At 40.1% G+C, this 19955-nt stretch overlaps 2 protein-coding genes across 4 annotated transcripts; one reads left to right on the top strand and one right to left on the bottom strand.

The window, feature by feature from the left end:
• Nucleotides 1-222: 222 nt before the first annotated feature.
• On the bottom strand, nucleotides 223-3921 carry arl3b (ADP ribosylation factor like GTPase 3b). Its single transcript, XM_086304091.1, has 6 exons — nucleotides 3765-3921; nucleotides 3135-3278; nucleotides 2927-3043; nucleotides 2782-2832; nucleotides 1391-1576; nucleotides 223-1290 (listed from the first exon to the last, which is right to left on the bottom strand). The coding sequence occupies exons 1-6, from the start codon at nucleotides 3870-3872 to the stop codon at nucleotides 1243-1245; spliced, it is 654 nt and encodes a 217-aa protein (XP_086160217.1). The 5' UTR covers nucleotides 3873-3921; the 3' UTR covers nucleotides 223-1242.
• On the top strand, nucleotides 3358-17077 carry sfxn2 (sideroflexin 2). Of its 3 annotated transcripts, none has more exons than XM_086304090.1 (13): nucleotides 3358-3449; nucleotides 4727-4786; nucleotides 8439-8686; nucleotides 9192-9362; nucleotides 9458-9556; nucleotides 10260-10335; nucleotides 10652-10737; nucleotides 12756-12816; nucleotides 12901-12967; nucleotides 13067-13116; nucleotides 13196-13245; nucleotides 13332-13379; nucleotides 16353-17077. In XM_086304090.1, the coding sequence occupies exons 3-13, from the start codon at nucleotides 8532-8534 to the stop codon at nucleotides 16450-16452; spliced, it is 963 nt and encodes a 320-aa protein (XP_086160216.1). In that variant the 5' UTR covers nucleotides 3358-3449; nucleotides 4727-4786; nucleotides 8439-8531; the 3' UTR covers nucleotides 16453-17077. The 3 variants fall into 3 exon arrangements, with proteins under 3 accessions (XP_086160216.1, XP_086160215.1, XP_086160214.1); XM_086304089.1 differs by lacking the exon at nucleotides 3358-3449 and adding an exon at nucleotides 3937-4527; XM_086304088.1 differs by lacking the exon at nucleotides 3358-3449 and adding an exon at nucleotides 3937-4565.
• Nucleotides 17078-19955: the final 2878 nt, after the last annotated feature.

The following is a 19955-nucleotide window of genomic DNA, read 5'->3' as shown; positions in this document are numbered from 1 at the left end:
TGCTGCAGTTCCATACAAGTAGGGTATCGTACTGCTAGATCAAATCCACATTTTGATAGTGAAAACAATGCTCTGCGCCCCACCCATCAGCTCCCACAGAGGCCTCTCCACAGAGGGTGGTTGTTGTCATTAAGCACACGACTCCACCTGCTTATGTGACCAAGTCTTCAGTATCCAAGTATGTTACTGCATCCAGAAACTAAATAAATGTAAGACTTGTGAAACATTTTTCTCGTGTTTTTATTCACATACAGTATCTTCAGCTCTGGACAGATTACATTCAAGAATATCAAAAGGAGCGAATTACCTGCACATAGAAATGCACTGGGACATACAGTACCTATTCCTCTGTTACAGATCTGCAGGCATACATTAGATATGCAAACATTATAGACTACAGCAGGGTAACAAATACTCTATAACATGTGCATAACGTAACATATGAACACAGAGCTGAGCTATTTACAGTTGATCGAAAAATGTCTTTAACCATTTAATTTCAGCCTCCTTTTTACATATTAACATGTAGAGTATTATTTTATCTGTAGTGGGGGGAGTTGGACTGTTTCTCAAACATCCTTGAAATCACACACACGCACACACACACACACACACGCTGCATGAGCTGTTGTTCAAAAGCGCTCTACACTCTACTTCACCATAAATAAGACAATTACAAAAATATACGTCACTTTGAACAGAGCCATAGCAGGAAAAGCGCGTTACAGCCTTTTGTGGAATGAAGAAGAACCAAAAACAACAAAAACTGTCACGACATAGGGGTGAGATGGAGGGAGGGGGGTGGTTTCCAGGACAGCGTGTGAAAGAGCTTAAAGAACATGTTGGAATTCCAGTGAAAGACAGCAGTTTAATGGGAATGTTTGAGGCTGTGACAGGCTGCGCATGGGTGGCTGCGGTTGGACAGAGATGGTGACGTGGGTGGACGGCGGAGGGGTGGAAGGGGTCGATATGCTGGTTTGGGTTCCCTTTTGAAGGCAAACGCCCCTCCTCGTTGTAGAGGCCAGCACAGAAAGATGTGCTGAGATTAGTAAACATCAGCGATGCGGGAATGCAGAGGGGTTAAAAACTCCAAGTCCATGTTGGATTAGTAGTGTGTGTACATTCACAGGTATATCCCTTGTACTAAGGCTCAGGAGGGTGCAATGTGTGTCAGTGTATGCGTGTGTGCTGCTGCTGTTGCTGCTGCTGGTCCTCCTGATTAGTAGAAGACTACAAGCAAAGCTATTTTTTCTTAGAGTTGACGCTCTTGCAGACCCAGTTCATGCCCTCCTGTATTAAATTTAGGGGAAGCAGTGGGGTGAGAAGGAAAATATAGATATATGTATAATTTTTAAATGCAACAAAGGTGAAGCACAGTTCATCTGCTCACCTGAATCCCCTCGCCAGTGAGGGCGGAGCAGGACTGGATCTGCCACATGCGATCCCGGATGGTGTGCAGATTGAGACCCTCTGCGATCTCGGAGGCTGGGGCGGCGGTCAGGAGGTCCTGTTTGTTTGCAAAGATCAGCACAGGAACACCGCTCAGCTTCTCCTCATCCAGCAGCTCAGCCAGCTCCTGCAGCGCACACACAGACACACACATCTGTCAGCTACACAACATGACAGACACACACTTACACAACCAGAAGGGACTTCAACTGTACTGTAATGTAAAACAGCTCTAGGGTTCAGATCCTTAAGAAGAAGAAGACCTTTAAGCTGCTACTTTATTTCCCAGGAGTTTGCCACATGGATATATTGGATATTTGATTTGGGTCAGATTTTATGATTTTATGTTTTATGGCCTTCCTGACACAACCTTTCAATTTATCCGGGCTTGGGGCTTGCACTAGCTTGTACATCCTGAGGCTGGTTTGGGTCTCCTCCCGGAATCAAACCAGGTATTTTTCATGTGTAAGGTGAACGCATTAGCCACATTTAAAGTCAGAAGCAAAACATGGAATTATCCATGTTTTCTCTATTTCTAACATAAAATATATATTATATAGCCTAACACCTTAAACACTATATCCTCAGCTTCTGTAATTATTAAAAAACTATAAATAAAATGTATTTCTTGCTTATTAATTTAAAAGTTTTAGGATAGGATTGGTATCATTTACAAATGATTTGGGGGAAATAATCAGCTGTTTAATAAAAAATAAATAAAATAATTGGCTTTCTTGCCATAAAATGAACCAGTATGTATAATCTGGGACAGATACATTAAAAAAATGTCTGAGCACTGGGTAATTAAAATATTAAAAACAAAATTCAAACAGTTGTGTAAAGTCCCATATTTGAACACACACCAGTAAGAACATGTGAAAGACAACTAGTGACATTTACTGGTATAGAGTTGAGTTTCACAATACTGTAAAATAAAGCATGTAGAATCCTTTTTGACATTTTTAACACTTCTTAGTACATTAAAAATTAAAGTTGAATTATAAGACTCCTCCAGGGCAGTACTTCTCAAAACGGTAGGTAAAGGAAGGTTCAAAATTTTTAAATATGCATATATTTAACTATTTTTTTCAGTCATAATTAGAGAACCATCTGGAAACTCCAAAACTTGGTTTTATTTTTCATTTCTGTTACGAAGAATGGTACAAGGTTGAGCAGAAGACCTACAAAGACCTGAAATGGAATAACCCTAATTACTTATAATTCACTTATAACTACATATAGTCCAATTCTTTTTTTTTTATCACCGTTCATTTGGTAGGAAACTGAAACTTCTTTGGTGAGGAGCCAAAACCCTTATACACAGTTACATACCTGACCCGTTTCCTCAAACCTCTTTCTGTCAGCGCTGTCAATGACATAAATCTGAAACAAAAAGTTTTCTTTGTTAGTTTGTGAAAGAGTTGCATGTTACTGAAATTAAGGTCATATTGCTTCATTTGGTGCATCATCTCCTCACCAGAACATCTGTGTTTTCAAAGTAGTTCCTCCAGTACGGCCTGATCTTCCTCTGGCCTCCAATGTCCCAGACATTTAGTTTAAACCCCTGAGACTGCACGCTCTTAATGTTGAATCCCTGCAGGAAGAAGATAAAATAAGTAAGAGGAGGTGAAACACATGAAAGTTCCACGACTACGCTTTGTCTACAAACATCCTTTGTGTCTTACCTGCGTGGGCGTGATGTGACTGATGTCCTCAGATGCCAACTGTTTAAGGAGTGTGGTCTTCCCACCGTTGTCCAGACCCAGCAGCAGTATCCTCACCTCCTGGTCTGGTGTGCTCTTTAGCTTGCGCAGGATGGACAGCAATCCCTACAACAAGCAGTTAAAAACAGCAGCGTGGTGTTACTGTTCCGGGGGGACAGGGGGAGCACTGCTGCAGCTAACCACCATTGCAAAAACACATCTCTTCTTTCCATCCACCAACAGGCCATTTCTAGCACCCTCTATGGATTTTGGTGATGTACAAGCACTCGTCTAACGGTAACAGATCCTCTGAGCAGCAAGTCAGATCTTGTGCTTTGACTTTCTTGATCCTTACGGCTAATTTGTTTCCCAGGCAGGGCTAGATAACGGCACGCAAATGGGAGCTAAACACAGCTAACGTGCTAAGCTAATCTCCCCTGATAACTGAACGAAGCAACAAGGCAGTCGATTTTTTTTCTTTGTCAACCTGGTGGTGACGGAATTTATTACAATTGATATAACTAAAAATGGACGATAAGGTGTAGAAGTATGAGCACTCGAGGAAGTTTGTGTTAGGTTATGCGCTAATGTTTGCGATAAATTAAAACTCACCATCTTGTTGCCTTCTCTCCTGGAGACGCCGCCGAGGGTTACTAAGGGGAGTGACGTCAGACGCAGAGATACGCACAGATTCCGCGTCGTGTTGCATTCATGAAACATTTTTTTTAAATGGGTAAAATACAAAATGCCGACTCTGATACTGTTTTGAGGGGATACGCTTTTCTTTTGTAATCGAAGTGTATGGATTCTGTTCATTAACATTTATTTCCCTGTGTTATTCGTTCTTGTAGCGGCTCGTTACTAAGTGGTCATTATCGCAGCAGACCAGTGTAAACGGGTGTTCCTTATTTACATTTTGTTTTAAACAAAGTACCATGAAGGCATCGCTAAACCCAAAACTAAGGTGGACGAGTTTAGTTAGCTACCTGCTAAACGTTTAATTGTCTTTAGACAGTACACTTTGAAATCTCATTTTGTGCACTCTTCTTGTCCATAATGTTAAAATAAGTCAACGGACATACATTTTTACTACTTTTTACCATAACAAACCGGATATAATGTCACCGAAGTAATTAGCTAGCTACTAACAGTAGCTGTAAACTGGAGGGGGTTGATTCAACATCTGGAACCACCCCCGCCCCCCAGTTTCTAATTTAATTTTAGTCTTCAGCCAAATATCAGGTTCGGTTTCCACCGGTTTAAACGCAAGGATCTGCCCCATCTGCTCCAGCCTTTGATTGGAGGACAACCTGCCACGTGCGCATTTTTTTTCTTTTACTGTGCCTGCACGGGAGTTGAGCTGACCACCTGGCAGGTTCGTGCTCTGCTGGTCCGTTGGAGGTGTATACACAGGTATATTTTCGGTTTCAAAGGGCGGTGTTAGCAGCCGGTGTGTCGGTGTTTTGGCTCGTGCTTTGCTGGGGGTCCCCCCCCGTCAGACCCAGCTGGTAACGCGAGGACTGAGTTGCATCAGTCAGTGAGCCCCAACTGACATGTTTTCACTCTTTTCACAGCACTCTGGTCGGTTGTCTTCACACAGGTCTCCACACATTTCTCTTCTCCGCAAACTGCATGTAAGTAATTTAACATTTCAACCATTAGCAGCCACGTGCTACTACTTATCCAGATGTTACTAGGGCTCTGGCCTACAGATCCAGTTTGGCAACCTTCTGCTAGTCAGCAGTAGTAACTACCTGTACTGCAGTACTCTGCACGTTACATCTCTTATTTCGTTTACTCCACCATATGGATGAAGAAATAGTAATCATTGGTTGATCGATCAGTTGACTCTACTACTTCACTAATAATCACTGATTTTTCATTCAAAATATACAAACAAAACAACAACAACAAAAAACCCCACACAGTTCCAGCCCCTTATATGTGAATATTTCATTTGTTTCAATAGTTGGTTCACTTTAACCAAGCCTCGTCTTAGCCAGCTACAGCAGTGAAATGTTGCTTTACAGCAAAACATTGCTTATTATCATTTTATTACATAATCATATCTGTCAGGGATTATTTAGCTTGGTTTAGTACTTTTAGTGATTTATCTATGGGAGTTGAACTTGTAATTGAGCATTACTAAAGTGCAATACTTGCAGTTTTACCCAAGTAACTGCTCCTCTTATCAATAATTTATGGGATCTGTGCTGTTGCCCTGCAGCAAACATTTAGGTCTTCTTGCAATGTTGTGTCTTATTCGTGGCTCAAAGAGTTGGCAGGTTGGAAGGTTGCCGGTTCGAGCCCCGGCTCGGACAGTCTCGGTCGTTGTGTCCTTGGGCAAGACACTTTACCTACCGCCTACTGGTGATGGCCAGAGGGGCCGATGGCGCGATATGGCAGCCTCGCCTCTGTCAGTCTGTGGCTACAACTGTAGCTTGCCTCCACCAGTGTGTGAATGTGAGAGTGAATGAATAGTGGAATTGTACAGCGCTTTAAGGGCCCTGAAAAGCACTATATAAATGCAATCCATTATTATTATTATTCACAATATAATCAGTCAGCCTCCCTATTGATTTATCAATGAACAAATCAATCATGTTCTTCGTGACCGTGGCCAAATTGATTAGCACCCTGCTGACCTTCACTACAGGTGACAGTTTCATTATTTGGTTTGGTCCAGGTGGAAATATTTGATAAAGGCTTGATAAGTTGTTTAAAAATGTAGTTAAAGCACTACATCAAGAGTTTCGGGATACGTGCTCTGCAGCTAAGGCTTTTTGTCCTCATCACTTTTTTTTAAGTGTTTAATAATTTGTCATGAAAAAAAGTTCAGTCTTTTCTAGTTTTAGCTTTTAAATGTGAAGATTTGTTGTTCTCTCTGTTTTAAATTAACTGTAAACTGAATCTTTAATCAAACAAAATAAAGAGTTATGAAGGTGTAATAATTTTTTTCAGATGCAGTCCTACATATGTTCTTTAATATTATTATTTATATGTCCTGGTAATAGGATCTACGTTGACTTATTCTCGACCATGTTCCACAGACCTTTGACCTATTTTGTAAACAAACAGCTTCAGAAATAATCCAGTTCCAACCAGGCTGAACCTTCAGAGACCGCTGATATCCTCTTCTCCTCGCCCTTACATTTCACCTGTTTCAAAACTTACCTAAAACTTACAGTAAGTGCCTAATGGAGATGAACTGTGGGACATTTGGATAGGCTGAGCTGTAGTCAGCACGTTTTGGATCCCCCGGTTGCTTCAAAGCAAGCACAATGGTGCAGTTGCAAAAAACTCAAAATCACTACCCGAGGACCCATTAACAGGAGGTGGTTGATGATTTCTAGTAGACGTTTGGGCTTTGAGGGTTTTTAGGCAGTTTGTGTTTGGTTTAAACCCAAGAGCAGATGTTTCCAACAGCCTAACTTTAGAGAGCCTGAGCTACAAAGCTACAGGATAGTCAGAGCAACGATATCGCAGCAGGGGTTGCAGGAATGATGCTGAACAGACGAAAGTTAGTATGTTTACCAGTGTTTAATGCCAACATGGGCACCGTTTCCTCTAGGAGATGTGGAGCAAAGTATTTAAATATGTTACTTTTGTGGCTATAACCACCATAATTTTATGAGGAAGGCAAGTTGCTGAGCTCTGAAATCCCTTTGTACAATACAAACCACATTTATATCACAGGTTTTATTCTTTGCACTTAAAGCATTTTATACTGTCAGGTCAGTAATTTGTTGGATAAAGATACAATTTTAGTAGTTTAGCTGTGACTGAAGTGCAGACTTTCAGCTTGAAGTCAAGGATCTTTTCTGGGTCTTTGTACCTTTCTGGTTTAATAAATGAAAAGGCTGCTCTGGTAAAGCTGTTAAAGGATATCTCATTTCTTTGCTTTGAGAAACTCAAGGCAAAGGAATGTTGTTGCAGTTCTTTGGGTGATTATCTATTTGCAAGCCCGTTCCAATAGTTTGGCTGAATCTGAGCAGAGAGTAATGCATGCTTCAGAGTTCATCCTGCTACTTTTATCAGCAGTCACGTCATCAATAAACACCAGTGACCCGGTTGCACTGGTAGCCATACATGTCCATGCCATAACATCGCTTCCACCATTTACACTTCAGATCATGAGCCGTTTCTCTTCTTCTTCATACTTTTCTCTTCCCATCATTCTCGTCTACCTTGATTAGTATTTTCAGTTTTTTAATTTTTTTTTCATAACTATGCAGGCTCTTTTAGATGCTTTCTGGCACAGTCTATTCTGGACTTCTAGACCAGTGTAACCAGTAGCTTGCACCTTCAAGGTGATCTAGGTAGACTTTGACTTGCCTTTTGGTGTTGCTGAGCTGGCCGTCTCATTCCTTCTTATAAATATACCAGATTCTTGATTTGGCCACTCCTGAAGTTTTTGCTGTCTCTCGGATGGGTTTATTTATTTATTTCTTTTAGTCTAATGAAAGTCTCTCTCACTTGCACTTGCATTCCTTTGGACCTTATATTTAAAATTACAGTTAAAAGCTATCAAATACAAACTCAAGGCTTTGAATTAACTCCGGATGTGTGATCTGCTTCATTTGTTGTAAGAAATGATGGCTTGTAAAACTTATCAATGAATCAATCAATAATATTAAAATAGCTGTTTTTGTATCTTGCACATTTGCTCAGTTTTCTTCTCTTAAACATCACCGTCATGAGCATCAAATTCAGCATGTACGCTGATATAACAAACAGCTGTCTGGGTTCACTCTGCTGTTGTAGGTTTGGTGCTCTAGACACTGACATCACTGTCAAAGCTCTCGCAAATTTAATTAAGTGACCCCATGAGTCCAGTCAATCCTTCATTATGGAAGCAGAACGGCTAAAAGGGTGATTACGTGTTCGCATGGACTCCTTACATCCAGAACCACAATGGAATGAAGCGTTGGACTGGTACTAGAAACTAAAGTAAAGCTCACAGCTTTTCAGATTTGTCATGGATACATGTATTTTCAAACCCAAGGGAGTGTTATGAAATTCTTAGATTAGGGAAACCGAAGAGACTGTTTGGATGTTAATTATCCAAATAAGTTTTGTGTTGTGTCTCAGCTTTATAAACATACACCTTTGCATGTGGGACGTTGGGTTCAAAGGTAAAGAAAACTAGTGTCTCTGAGCCGCTGAGCTAAAAAAACAAAAATCTGTTAATGTTACATCAGCTCAAAGGAGGACAAGAGCATGCATTAACTATTCACCAACTCTTTGATTGTCCTGTAATAATGTCTTTCTTCCTCTTTTCCTCAGGATCTGACTGCAGCTGCTGAGTGACGTCCCGCACTAACACAAGCTGCGAGGCTTTTTGATGCATTAATCTGCACCTGGATTTTAACAGACGCAATGGCTCTGAGCTCGTTTGACATTGACGCACCACGATGGGATCAGTCTACGTTCATGGGGAGACTAAAACATTTCTTCAACATCACCGACTGCCGAACAGCACTCCTGCCTGACTCGCGATTAGATGAGGCCAAAGCTTTAGTAGAAAGCTGCAGGTGAGATAATGAATGCACAAGCTCTAAAATGTCTCGTGTCATGTGACCATCCTCAAGTTTCCTTTGATAAAAGACATTCAGGGCACAGTGGCTCATTGGCTTGCTCTATCCTGGGTTCAAACCTGGAAATGGAAAGATTGTTTGCAGTTTGCATGTTCTCCCAGTGGGTTTCGTTTTAGGAGCTCTGGTTTCCCCCTCCGCAGACAGCCACAGTAGGACAGTCCTAATACTCACCCTGAAAAAAAAGAGCATTCTGCAATCAAATAATTGCAATTCACATGCAGAACACAAAACTAACGGCAGAAGAGTAGTTTAAGTAAAGAAGGAAACCACCTGTCACGTCTGTGGCAAAATCGTAGAAATTCCCATTTTACCTTCAACGTTTTGCTTCATACCCTGTTCTCTGTGATGTAACCGTGCTTCTGCAGATTTTATTATAAATCTGTGTTGTAGTTACGAAAGGCTCCGCCAGCGTCATTGAGTGTGTTTTTTTGCTGCTTTGCAGAGCGGGATCCATCCCTCCCGGCACCACAGCAGAGCAGCTCTACTACGCTAAGAAGCTCTACGACTCAGCTTTTCACCCAGACACAGGAGACCGCATGAACCTCATCGGCCGCATGTCATTCCAGGTACCCGGAGGCATGGCTATCACCGGCTTCATGCTGCAGTTCTACAGGTAGAGAAGAGCGAACAGGCAGAGCTGCATTTTACCACATCCTACTTTCTTGCAGAGGAAGTTCTACAGGTTTCATAATTCATGTCTGTTTCTAGGACAGTTCCTGCTGTGGTGTTCTGGCAGTGGGTAAATCAGTCCTTCAACGCTTTAGTCAACTACACCAACCGCAACGCTGCCTCCCCCATCACTCCCAAGTAAGCGCTCTTAAGACTTTAAATTTGTCATTTCACATCCTCCAGATAAGAATGCAGTGAACTCTCACAGCATCAGCGAGCAACTAGAAATTTTTGAGGGCATCAGTAGAGGTAAAAAGAGCAGTAGCAAGTTTCACTGCCACTTTCCATTCCCCCATGGTAACTAGGTTACCACGGGGAAAGACTTCTCGTCAGATACTTTTACCTTATCGGTAATAATTGTTTCAAACTTCCTTCCAAAGTGGTCTGCACAACAAACTGATTTGATCCTGTCTTCTTGGATTGATTTACAGGTAGCTTTCTTCATATCCAGCCATCAGGTGCATGGTGTGTGCTGGTGGATATCATGCCATGCACCTGTAAAGCAGTTTTCACACATAAACTTTGGACAATTATGGGAGATATTTTCTAGAGTTATCCTTTCCAACCTGTAGCACAAAGCAGGAAATGACCCCTTTCACAGTGTATCATAAAAATGGCATGTAGTGGAAGCTTAACCAAATGCACACTTGCAGTATTTGGATAAATATAAACATGGGTGCATTTAAACACACCTTAATTTTATCTGGATGCAAAACAAAACGTGTGAGAGCTCCACATACTGAATGCTGGCTATTTTATATGCCTATTTATGTAAACATTAAAAAAAAAAAACAGTTTTCTAATAGCAGCTGCTGTTCGATGCCTTTGTTGTGTCTCTCAGACAGATTGGAGTAGCCTACGTTACAGCGACCAGCACAGCTTTAGCAACAGCGGTCGGACTGAACCTCTACACAAAGGTACAAATGCTGCACGCAGGAACTCATACAGTGCTGACTGTTTTTAAGAAGTGTTTTGTTGTCAAACTTATCTGGATGCGATCACTTTTATGCCCTATGTTTAAAATCGTGGCCAAACCAACTTATAAATAATAGTTTGGGTCAGACCTGTTATGCTTTTTCTTGGTTTCTGTCATATATATCCTGTTGCTGTTGGTGAACAAAAACCAACAGGAACAAAAGCTGAAAATGTCCCTTTAACCCAGTCACAGCTGCACAGATCTTTACAGGTATTACAGTGATATTCATGATGACTTTTCTCTGCTTTTTCCCACAGAAAGCTCCTCCTCTCGTGGCTCGCTGGGTCCCTTTTGTAGCTGTGGCAGCTGCCAACTGTGTTAACATTCCCATGATGAGGCAGCAGTGAGTCCTCCTGCGTTTTTCTTTGAACTGAAGGGTTTTTTTTGGCCATGTCTGCTGAAACACAGTGACTCTGTAAGGGCAGGCTTCCTGAGGATACTCAACCACAGAGCAGTGTTTGCTGTGTTAGATCCTGAGAGAAGGTGTTCTGGAGAATTACTGATCTTAAAATAGTGGCGTGATGTGTAAATCTCTTTTAGCTATGGCTCAGGGGATGGTAATGTAGGTCAGTTGGTACATGCTGAAATATTTCAACAGCTATTTGATGATTTGCCGTGAAATTTTGCACAGATGTTCATGGTTTCCAGATGATGAAGCCTTCGGTCTTTGCGTGTTTTCCTTTAGCTCCACCAGCATCGTTTTCAAACAAACTTCTACTTTATATTTCAACATCTTCTTGATGGAAGGTTAAGTGCACCAATACTCAACCAGAATCCTAATTATCTCAGTGATCTCAACAACTATTTCACTGAATCTCATTAAATTTGGTTCACATGTCCATGCTTGCAGCACGACTATATTTATTCAGTTTGGTAGACCTTTTTTATCTACCAAGGGTCCCTGGGAAGTCAGAAATTTAGCTGTCTCCACCCTTTTGTTTTATATCACGGCATATTTGGGCCATTGAAGTTAAAATAAGAAGGAAAGAACAGATTTAGTAGAAAGCCTTGGCACTAATGACACAGATTTAAAAAAAAAAAGTAGAAGAAAAATAGGGTTTAAAGTAACAACTAGCAGATGTTATAGCCATTGTGTAATTAAATAATTATTTGTGCCGGAATTAAAGCAATAAGGAAATACTTGTTATTTTAACTTTGAATCACCAGATTATCAGAAGAAAGATTTTCCAGCGTACCGATGGTGTCATTTACTGTCGCACCTTCTTACTAATGTGTGCTGTCATTGTTTACCATCTGCCTGCAGTTTGATGATCCACCCTCACAAAGTGAAGTCATATCATTTGTTAAATTAAATTCAAAGCAGATTTGGCTTTTTCTCCTTAAATTTGTGGTTTAAATTTCAGAGATTTTGAGTTTTTAGGATTAATTAAGGCTCGTAAACGCAAAGAAAATTCCAGCTTTAACTTCAGTAAATGTGTTTGTTTCTCGGAACATCACGTCGCCTTAAAGCTTATTTTTAACTTTTACTTTGAATGGCCATTATGCAATAATTAACTACCTGCCAAACCAGTTGCACAAATTATTTAAAGTTGGCATATTTACTTGCTAAACTGGGATGGTTAGGACTTCTGTATGTGTTTGTGTAGAGTTGGCACAACAGACGCAGCAGTCGTAGTTCAAGATATTAGCATTTTGCTGAAATATCATAAAGTTAACATCTTTAACTAGCTTACCTTGATTTCTGTGTGCATCTGTGTAATCTCTGAGCTGCTTATAAGTTTCTGTGTTTGCAAAAACAAGAAATCTATACTTTTAATGTTACTCTACACACTCTTAATGTTTTTTGTTTAGTTTTTTTTCTGGAAATCTCAGCAGAGATCGTTGCATTCCACGGGTAGAAAAACAGGAGCTGGCTCATTTTCACAATTTTGTTCTCCAGTTTGATGCTTGTGACATTCGTGATTTGGAGAGAGCACTTTTCATCCTTTTAAAGCTTAATTTTGGTGCTTTGGGGCATTTATTAAGAAAGTGGGGAGAGACTGAAGGTGAATGAGACACAGGGAAGGGTCTGGGGCCTTTAGTACAGATCCTCTCTCGTTACAGATTATTACACTTCTTTTTGTTTGTTTTTTTCAGTATTGAAGGTTTAAGATGAAGTGAAGTCAGAATAGCGACCCAATAAAAGAGTGTTTACTGTGAACTGTGCAGTACTTGATACTGTATATTGTTAAAGTACAGAGCAAGACAAAACAATAAAGCTATAAAATAAATCCAAAATAAATGAGTAAAACAACACAATAAACACATTCCCCTCTTATCTCTAAGAGAAACACTTATTCATGTTCAGTTTCCTTTTTCTTTGTTTTTAGTCTTTTCATCTTCATTTTCTCTGTTTTTTAGGGAAATTCTGAATGGCATCGCCGTCACAGATGAAAATGGCAACAAACTGGGCCACTCTACGGTCCGGACACACTTTAAGGCACTTCAAGGCACTTTGTAATGTGTTTATTTTTTCTTAAATTGTCTCCATTTTTTCTGTTTGCAGAAAGCAGCAGTAAAAGGCATCGCTCAGGTGGTCATTTCTCGGGTTACCATGGCCGCACCAGGAATGAGTACGCAAAGAAGTGTTTAGGAGAAAGTTATGTCATGAAGATGTGGTAAATCCTCTCTCTCTTCTTCACTTAATGTTCTTGTTCTTCTCCTTTTGTCAGTTGTCCTCCCCATCATCATGCAAAGGCTGGAAAAATACAAGTTCATGCAGGTATGATGTTCGTCTTCATTACCGTTCTCCTGCTAAATGTGTGCATTTGTCCTCATTGTGCTTTTCTCGCTTTTTACAGAGAATCACATTTCTCCATGGACCAATTCAAGTGATGCTGGTGGGAGGGTTGTAAGTACAGAGAGTTTACAGGGTCAGGTGTACTATAATGTCCTCTGGAGTATTTCAGTGGTAACTTTTGTCCTTTTTCCCCAAAGTTTGATCTTCATGGTGCCGGCTGCCTGCTCCCTGTTCCCTCAGAGATGGTAATGAAACTGTTTCTTTACTTTCACACAAGTTTGTGGACTTTAAGGAGCATCAAGAAATAATTAGCTTTAGTCAGCCTGGTTTCTTGACATGTGTATTTATGTACATTTTCTCTGTGCTTTGGTGGTCATTGTGGAGGAATTGTGACCCACTCTTCTTTACAGTTTGTTGAAGTTTGCGAGCATTCATTTATTCTCTTAAATGAGGTTGAGGTCTGGACTTTGGGCCATTGCAACACCTCAATTGTTTTCTTTATCCGCCTGTTACGCTTAAGATCGTTTTCCTGTGACGTGACAGAGTTTCAGCCAAGCTTTAGCCTCAGACCTCACATTTGACTTGAGGATACTTCAGGAATTCACGGTTAACTTAATGACTACAAGATGTAGAGATCATGTGGCTCCAAAATAAACCCACATCATCAGCCTTCCACCGCCGTGCTCACAGTAAGCTGTGCTGTCACGTTCCTTTTGGAGAGAAAGGGCTTTCTCCTGGCAACCTTTAGAAACAAGCCCTTCATGTTCAGTCTTTTTCTTTGTACTGAGGCCTGCAGAGTCAGTGATGTAGCTTTTGGGTTTTTGCAGATTGTTTGAGCACAAACTGACTTTGGGATGAATTTGCTGGGACTGTGGCAAATGTTCCAGAACAGCAAACTGCCAAAACCTCTGTTTTTATAGAGGTTCCCACACCTGCTGACGATTAGCAGCTCCTGGCTGTTACGTACTCTCTTAATTTCTGTGGAAACAGTAAGGGTGTATTTAGTTTTCATAGGACTGCACACAATTACATTAATAGGGAAAAAGAAAGTCCTTTGTTTAAATAAACATTGACTGTATATAAAAGATGGAGGATTACAGCGCAGTTGCTCATTGGTTGGTTCTGTTTTTGAAGCGCAACTCAAATTTTTGATCTTCAACTCATCTGAAAAGTGTTCAGAGAAGTTCTAGATGAAGGGAGGAGTGGAGTTGGTTTCCGTACTGTAGAAATATAGTATTTGTAATCAAAAGAGTTCATTAGAGTTGCCTCAGAATAGCCCTTAAAACACTTTAAGACACGTTGTCTTCAGCTTCAGATGGTATGCTCTCTCTCACATATGTTTGAATTGACAAAAATCAAAGTAAAACAGTGTGCTGTGTGACAAAACTTAGGAATAAATAATAAATATAAGAGTTTTTGTAGAACCTTCTCTATAGGAGGAAGCAGGTTATCAAGACCTGTGTCTAAGTTAAGTTGTAGCTGTTTCACACAATCAGCTTCTGCTACAGAAACTAGTCCACACTAATCGACTAGATTTTAAAAATCCAAAGCAGAAAGCTCAGGTTTTCAAGTCTTGTGGCTTTGGTCCGATAAAAGATGTCCGTGTTAGTGCAGCTGGTGGATTAATTTGCGATGCTGGAATTCCTGGAGTTACAATAAATCCTGCTGCAGTGTCTTGGCCTCTAATCAGCTTTCAAACGTGTTGTTCACTCAAGCTCGCTCAGACATATTTCATCATCTCAGTCTTCAGATCCAGTTTAAAACTCACAGAGAAAATTAACTTTTGGGAAACAATTTCAACTGAAGTTAGATTTTCAAATAAGGATGCAGCTTATCTGTATGTTAGTTTGTTTTGAAAGACTCATATAAAATGTGGCAAATCATATTTTTACAAGTTTATTTCCATCTTACCAGCAAATTATAAATATAAATTATAATGTAAGCCCGCTTGGGAACTTATGATCATTGATTTAAATGTTGGTTTAGTCTGATTGTGCAGCCCAGGTCTGGACTTACCGCCTTAAATTTTAGGTTTGGGAGTGACCCGATAGTAAAATGGTGAGGATGCGTACCACATGCCGTTCCCTTTGTTTAATTCTCATCTCTCTCCGCTGCTCTTGTTTCATAAAAATATAAAATGCTTATAAAAGAAAAATATTATTGATGAGTGTGCGGTTAACAGGTGCTTCTAATGGTCTACAATCAGATCAGTAGTCCATAACTCATTGTTCTCTGAAGGCAAAGCTAAAAAATGAAATGTCAGTGAGGTGAGTGGAATTAAAACGCAGCACCAGCGAGCGTGGAATGAAGACGCTTAACAACTGCTTTCCAGATGTTCACTGTGACTTATGGTTTAGCTGGTGTTTAGGGTAAAAACACAAAACTTTCTCATGGATTTTAAGTTTGGAGAGCATGTTTTTCCCCCCATTGGAAGTATTTCAACTTTAAAGAGTATCTATTCTCTACTTGACCAATTCTATATTTTCTACTGGAGCAGCTGTGCACGGTTCACAGTCATGTTAAACTGGGCCTTAGCTCATAAACTGGCTTCCACCTTTACGTTCACTCTCTTTTTAAGCTTTTGCACGAGTAAAAGCATGCACACTGCTGTCTATATGAAATGTTGTCCATGTTTAATGTAAGTTTACACTAAAGAGAAAAAAAGTAAAATGCAGTTCTTATTTTAAAAATTTGGGGGGCATAAGACTCACTTTTCTTTATGTTGAGATTAAGCCAGAACTCGAACGATTCAGCGAGAGAATAAACCTAAAATCGCCTGTTCTTTCGTCCTTAAGGTTCAGGAAGTAAAGTGTTCACACACGGTGCTAAAGACCGGCACATGTCTAGTTATCTTTAATAAAACCTGCTGAGATTTTATAAACTTACAGTAGAATAGTGCAACTTTTTTACTTTAATATGTTGCTCATTTTAAAATGTATTTTGCATCCTGTATTGTAAAACTCATTTATAACTCTTTACTGAGGCCTTGAAGAGCTGTAATAACAACGTTATAACAATGAATATTAAGTACATGTCAAATAATAATTTGCTTTCCTAATTACCCGAGTAGATTTTTTTTTTTTTTACTGACAAAAATGTGTGTTGTCCTCTACACTTTCATTAGCATTGACTACAACACTTTGTTTTGCCTTGATATGCAAACAAACCTTTGACTGTGCTCCTCTTTTCCTTTCTGTCCTCTCTTCCTCCTCCTGCAGCTCTATGGCTGTTTCGAAGCTGGAGCCTGAGCTGAGAGACTCCATCAGGTCTCAATATGGGGACAGCATACGACACGTCTACTTCAACAAAGGCCTCTGAGAGTTTTCTATTCGACGCACAAGACTCAATTCATGTGTTTCGATATCGTGACCTAAGTCTGTGATTATTAATCACAATGAAATGCTTCTTTGTTCCTTTTTTTTTTTTCATTACATTTTCAAACTGGTGCTTGTCTTTGGATGTTTGCTGTGGGACTTTTGATCAATGCTGTCACTTAATTCTTACTCTAATCACAACAGTCTGGATTCCTGCTGAGAAACCAAATGATCTACTCTCAGGAACAGCACGTCAGAATAAATCTGTTCGCTTTTTTGTCGGAGTGTGGCTCTCCTGTAGCTGCTTCCATTGTTTCTGTCTCAATGTTGGAAAATGGGGTCTCCCAAACCTTCTTACAGTCTGTGCCTTTTTACAAAGTGGTAGGAGAGAAGCAACACTGAAGGCATTAATGGCTTAACTGTGAAACCTTAAAAAAAGAGAAAAGGTTCCTCTATGCATGAGTAAAGTCTAGTGAGGTTGTTCAGTGGAGGCTGCTGCCCTCTTCTGCCAGAAAAGAGGTAAATGTGTGATCTGTCTCTGTGATTTATCTGAGATGTTTGACAGCTGGATCCCTTCACCGTGTCAACTCTGACCTCTGTAAGCTGGAATAAAACTACACACAATTGAAGCACATCTCCTCACAGTGGTGTTTATTTAATCCAGTGATCGTTCATCGTGTGGAAGATGCTCAAACTTTATGGAGAAAGTTATTCATGACTTCAGCTGCACCCGGAGCATGTGAGGAAAAACGGTAAACTCAGTGGCTTCTGTGACACATTTATGTGAGTCATGTGAATGCCAGAACTCACTGCATGTCTCAGCAGTATCAGTGCTGCTTTAATAAACAATGTTCTTCTGCAGCTACATGAAAGAAAAGAAGTCCTGCAGTGGGCTGAAACCCACAGAACTAAAAGTCTTTCCCAAATCCAACCTGGGAGTTTGTGCCATAGTAGAAAAGCCTCATAGCTGAAGGCTCTGCCACCCATTCTGCTTTTACCCTGCAGTCTGACAGTGAAGTGCTTTGTTAGAATAATAAGGTACTTTGGGGTCTTTGACATATGACTGTCCCAAATTTAAGATTTTATATGTGAGAGTAATATAATGTAATTCTGAATTTAACATGGAAAAAGTGCGAGACCTCTGACAGAGCCAATCCCAGTCAGGCCTTTACACATTCCCCCTCTGATGGAGTCTACAAGCTCTCTTAATTAACCATTTATCACCCAGGTTTCTACAGCTCTAAAGGACCCCTTTTTATATATAATTTTGGCTCTAAAATTACAAAATAATCTCATCTTTCAGGAATCATTTGCATTTTCTCTTGAACACAAATGGCAATGGGGCGCTGATAAATAAAGAGTTGGGCGGCTGAATAGAAAAGCACCAATCCTCACCCTTCAGCATCTGCAGTGACTGCTGTCACATAGAACTAAGGCCATGTCCATCCCTTTTTTGAATATCTACCTGTTTCACTTCATTTTCATTCAGGCACTTATAGTAAAACTTCCTAAATGCTCCCACATCTCAAAATCGTTTTTTGCTCTCTTTTGACTGTCTTGCTCTGTAACATTAGAAATCAAACATTAACAGCTCCATTGTGACAGTCCTGAAATAATCACTTGGGACTTCTTTCTGTGAGCCTGCGGCTTTTCCTCCATATCAGACGAAAAACAGATTCTGCACCTTTACGTGTTTTATTTAAGGAAGGCTTAATAATCCACTTTCACTTAAGACTAGCTGGTTTAAAACAGCTGGTTTAAAGCACTTAATGTGGCAGGCAGATTGAAAGTGGGGAGGAAGAGGGTGTAGATTTGGGCCTCAGGGAAGGGAGCCGATTGAGTTGGTGGGAAAGCAAAGAGAGGATCAAGGAGTGCAAAGATACACAAACAGACTTCTTCTTCTTGCGGCTGCTGCCTTTAGGTGTCGCTGCAGTGGATCGTAAGCCTCCATCTCACCCTGTCACTCGTCTGTAACACTGTGCACGTCCTTCTTCACTACATCCATGAATCTTCTCTGTGGTTTTCCCCTTTTCTCCTGCCTGACTCCTCCATAGCTCCTTAGTTTACAGAATCAGTGTATTTGTTTCAGTTTAGTTTGTGTTTGAAAATCACAAAGCCTAAAATGATCTTTGTGACTAAAGAGTAAAATTATTACAAAAAGTATTATTACAAACATTTGGGACGCTCAGTAAAATGTAAATAAAAACAAAATACCGTTTGTAAAAACTCATAAGTCCATATTTTATTCACAACAGAACAAAGAAAACATCACACGTTTAAAATGAGACAGTAAAGTTCCGCTCTCTGACTCTTCTACTATGAAGTTGTGCTGTTGTTATGGCTGCAGTATGCATTTTAGCATTGTCATACTGAAAGATGGAAAGCTTTCCCTGGAACAGACATCTGGATATGTTACTCTTAAATCTGTATAAGCCTTTCAGCACTGATGATGCCTTTCTAGATGTGTAAGATGCCAGTTCCATGGGCACTAACGCACCCCCATACCATCACAGATGCAGGTTTTTGAACTGAGCATTATTAACAAACCAGAAATAATATTAACAGTTTTCTACTTCACTTTAGTCCATTTAAAATGAGCTTTGTGAGGACTCCAACCTGCATCTGTTCCTGAGCCCATGCAGTGATTTGCATGACAGAATCATCCCTGTTTTTAATTTATTGTTGCATATAGACTTGAACAGTACAGACATCCAATACTGATTTTTAGCCTCGTCTGATGCGCACAGAGATTTCTCCAGATTTTCTGAATCTGAATGATATTTTGCACTTCAGATCAGGAGATATTTAAAGTCTTCACAATTTTGCACTGAGGAGCATTATTCTGAACGTGCTCCACATTTTGTTTTTTGAAGAACAGTGAACATCTGTCCACCTCTAATTCTGAGAAACTCTCTGTAAAGCTTTTTTTTTTTTTAAATACCCAGTCATGTTAGAGACCTGTTGCCAACAACCCTAATTAGTTGCAAAGCATTCCTCCAACAGTTTCCTCTTAATCCCACTTAGTTTTTAAGCCTTTTATTGGCAACTGCCAACGGAATCAAAATGAGCTACTACTTTCCATGAGACATTTGATATGTTTTCTGTAATCCTATGTGCATAAAATATGAGTTTGTGAGATTATACATATTTTCCACAGCACCCAAACTTTTTTTTAATCTTTTTGGAATTGATAAGCTCTACTTAAGTAAAACCTTTTTTTCCATGTCACTTTTAGATTTTTAGATTAGTTTGTGTGAACTATCACAACCTTGTATCCAGTAATACAAGTTTAATGATTTTATATTATTTTCTTTCTGTCTAAATACTTGTTGCAACAATTTTTCAGCTTTACACTCGAGTGCAGGCCCACTTTTCAACCAATACCGTGTATTATGATATTATGAGGGCGCAGGGGCAATATTTTTCAAATTTCCTTTGGGACCCTATCCAAATGTCCGGTGGGTCCGACTGAGCACTCAGCGCCCTCTGCAGGACCACCCTGCGCTG

The sequence above is a fragment of the Aulonocara sp. 'chitande type north' Nkhata Bay genome, linkage group LG8, assembly GCF_057382095.1.
Source record: "Aulonocara sp. 'chitande type north' Nkhata Bay isolate Kocher_YH1m ecotype deep benthic linkage group LG8, A_spYH_male_GT1.1, whole genome shotgun sequence".
Classification (NCBI taxonomy): domain Eukaryota; kingdom Metazoa; phylum Chordata; class Actinopteri; order Cichliformes; family Cichlidae; genus Aulonocara; species Aulonocara sp. 'chitande type north' Nkhata Bay.
Note: the sequence above shows the minus strand (reverse complement) of the source record. Positions and strands in the feature narration are given on the sequence as shown.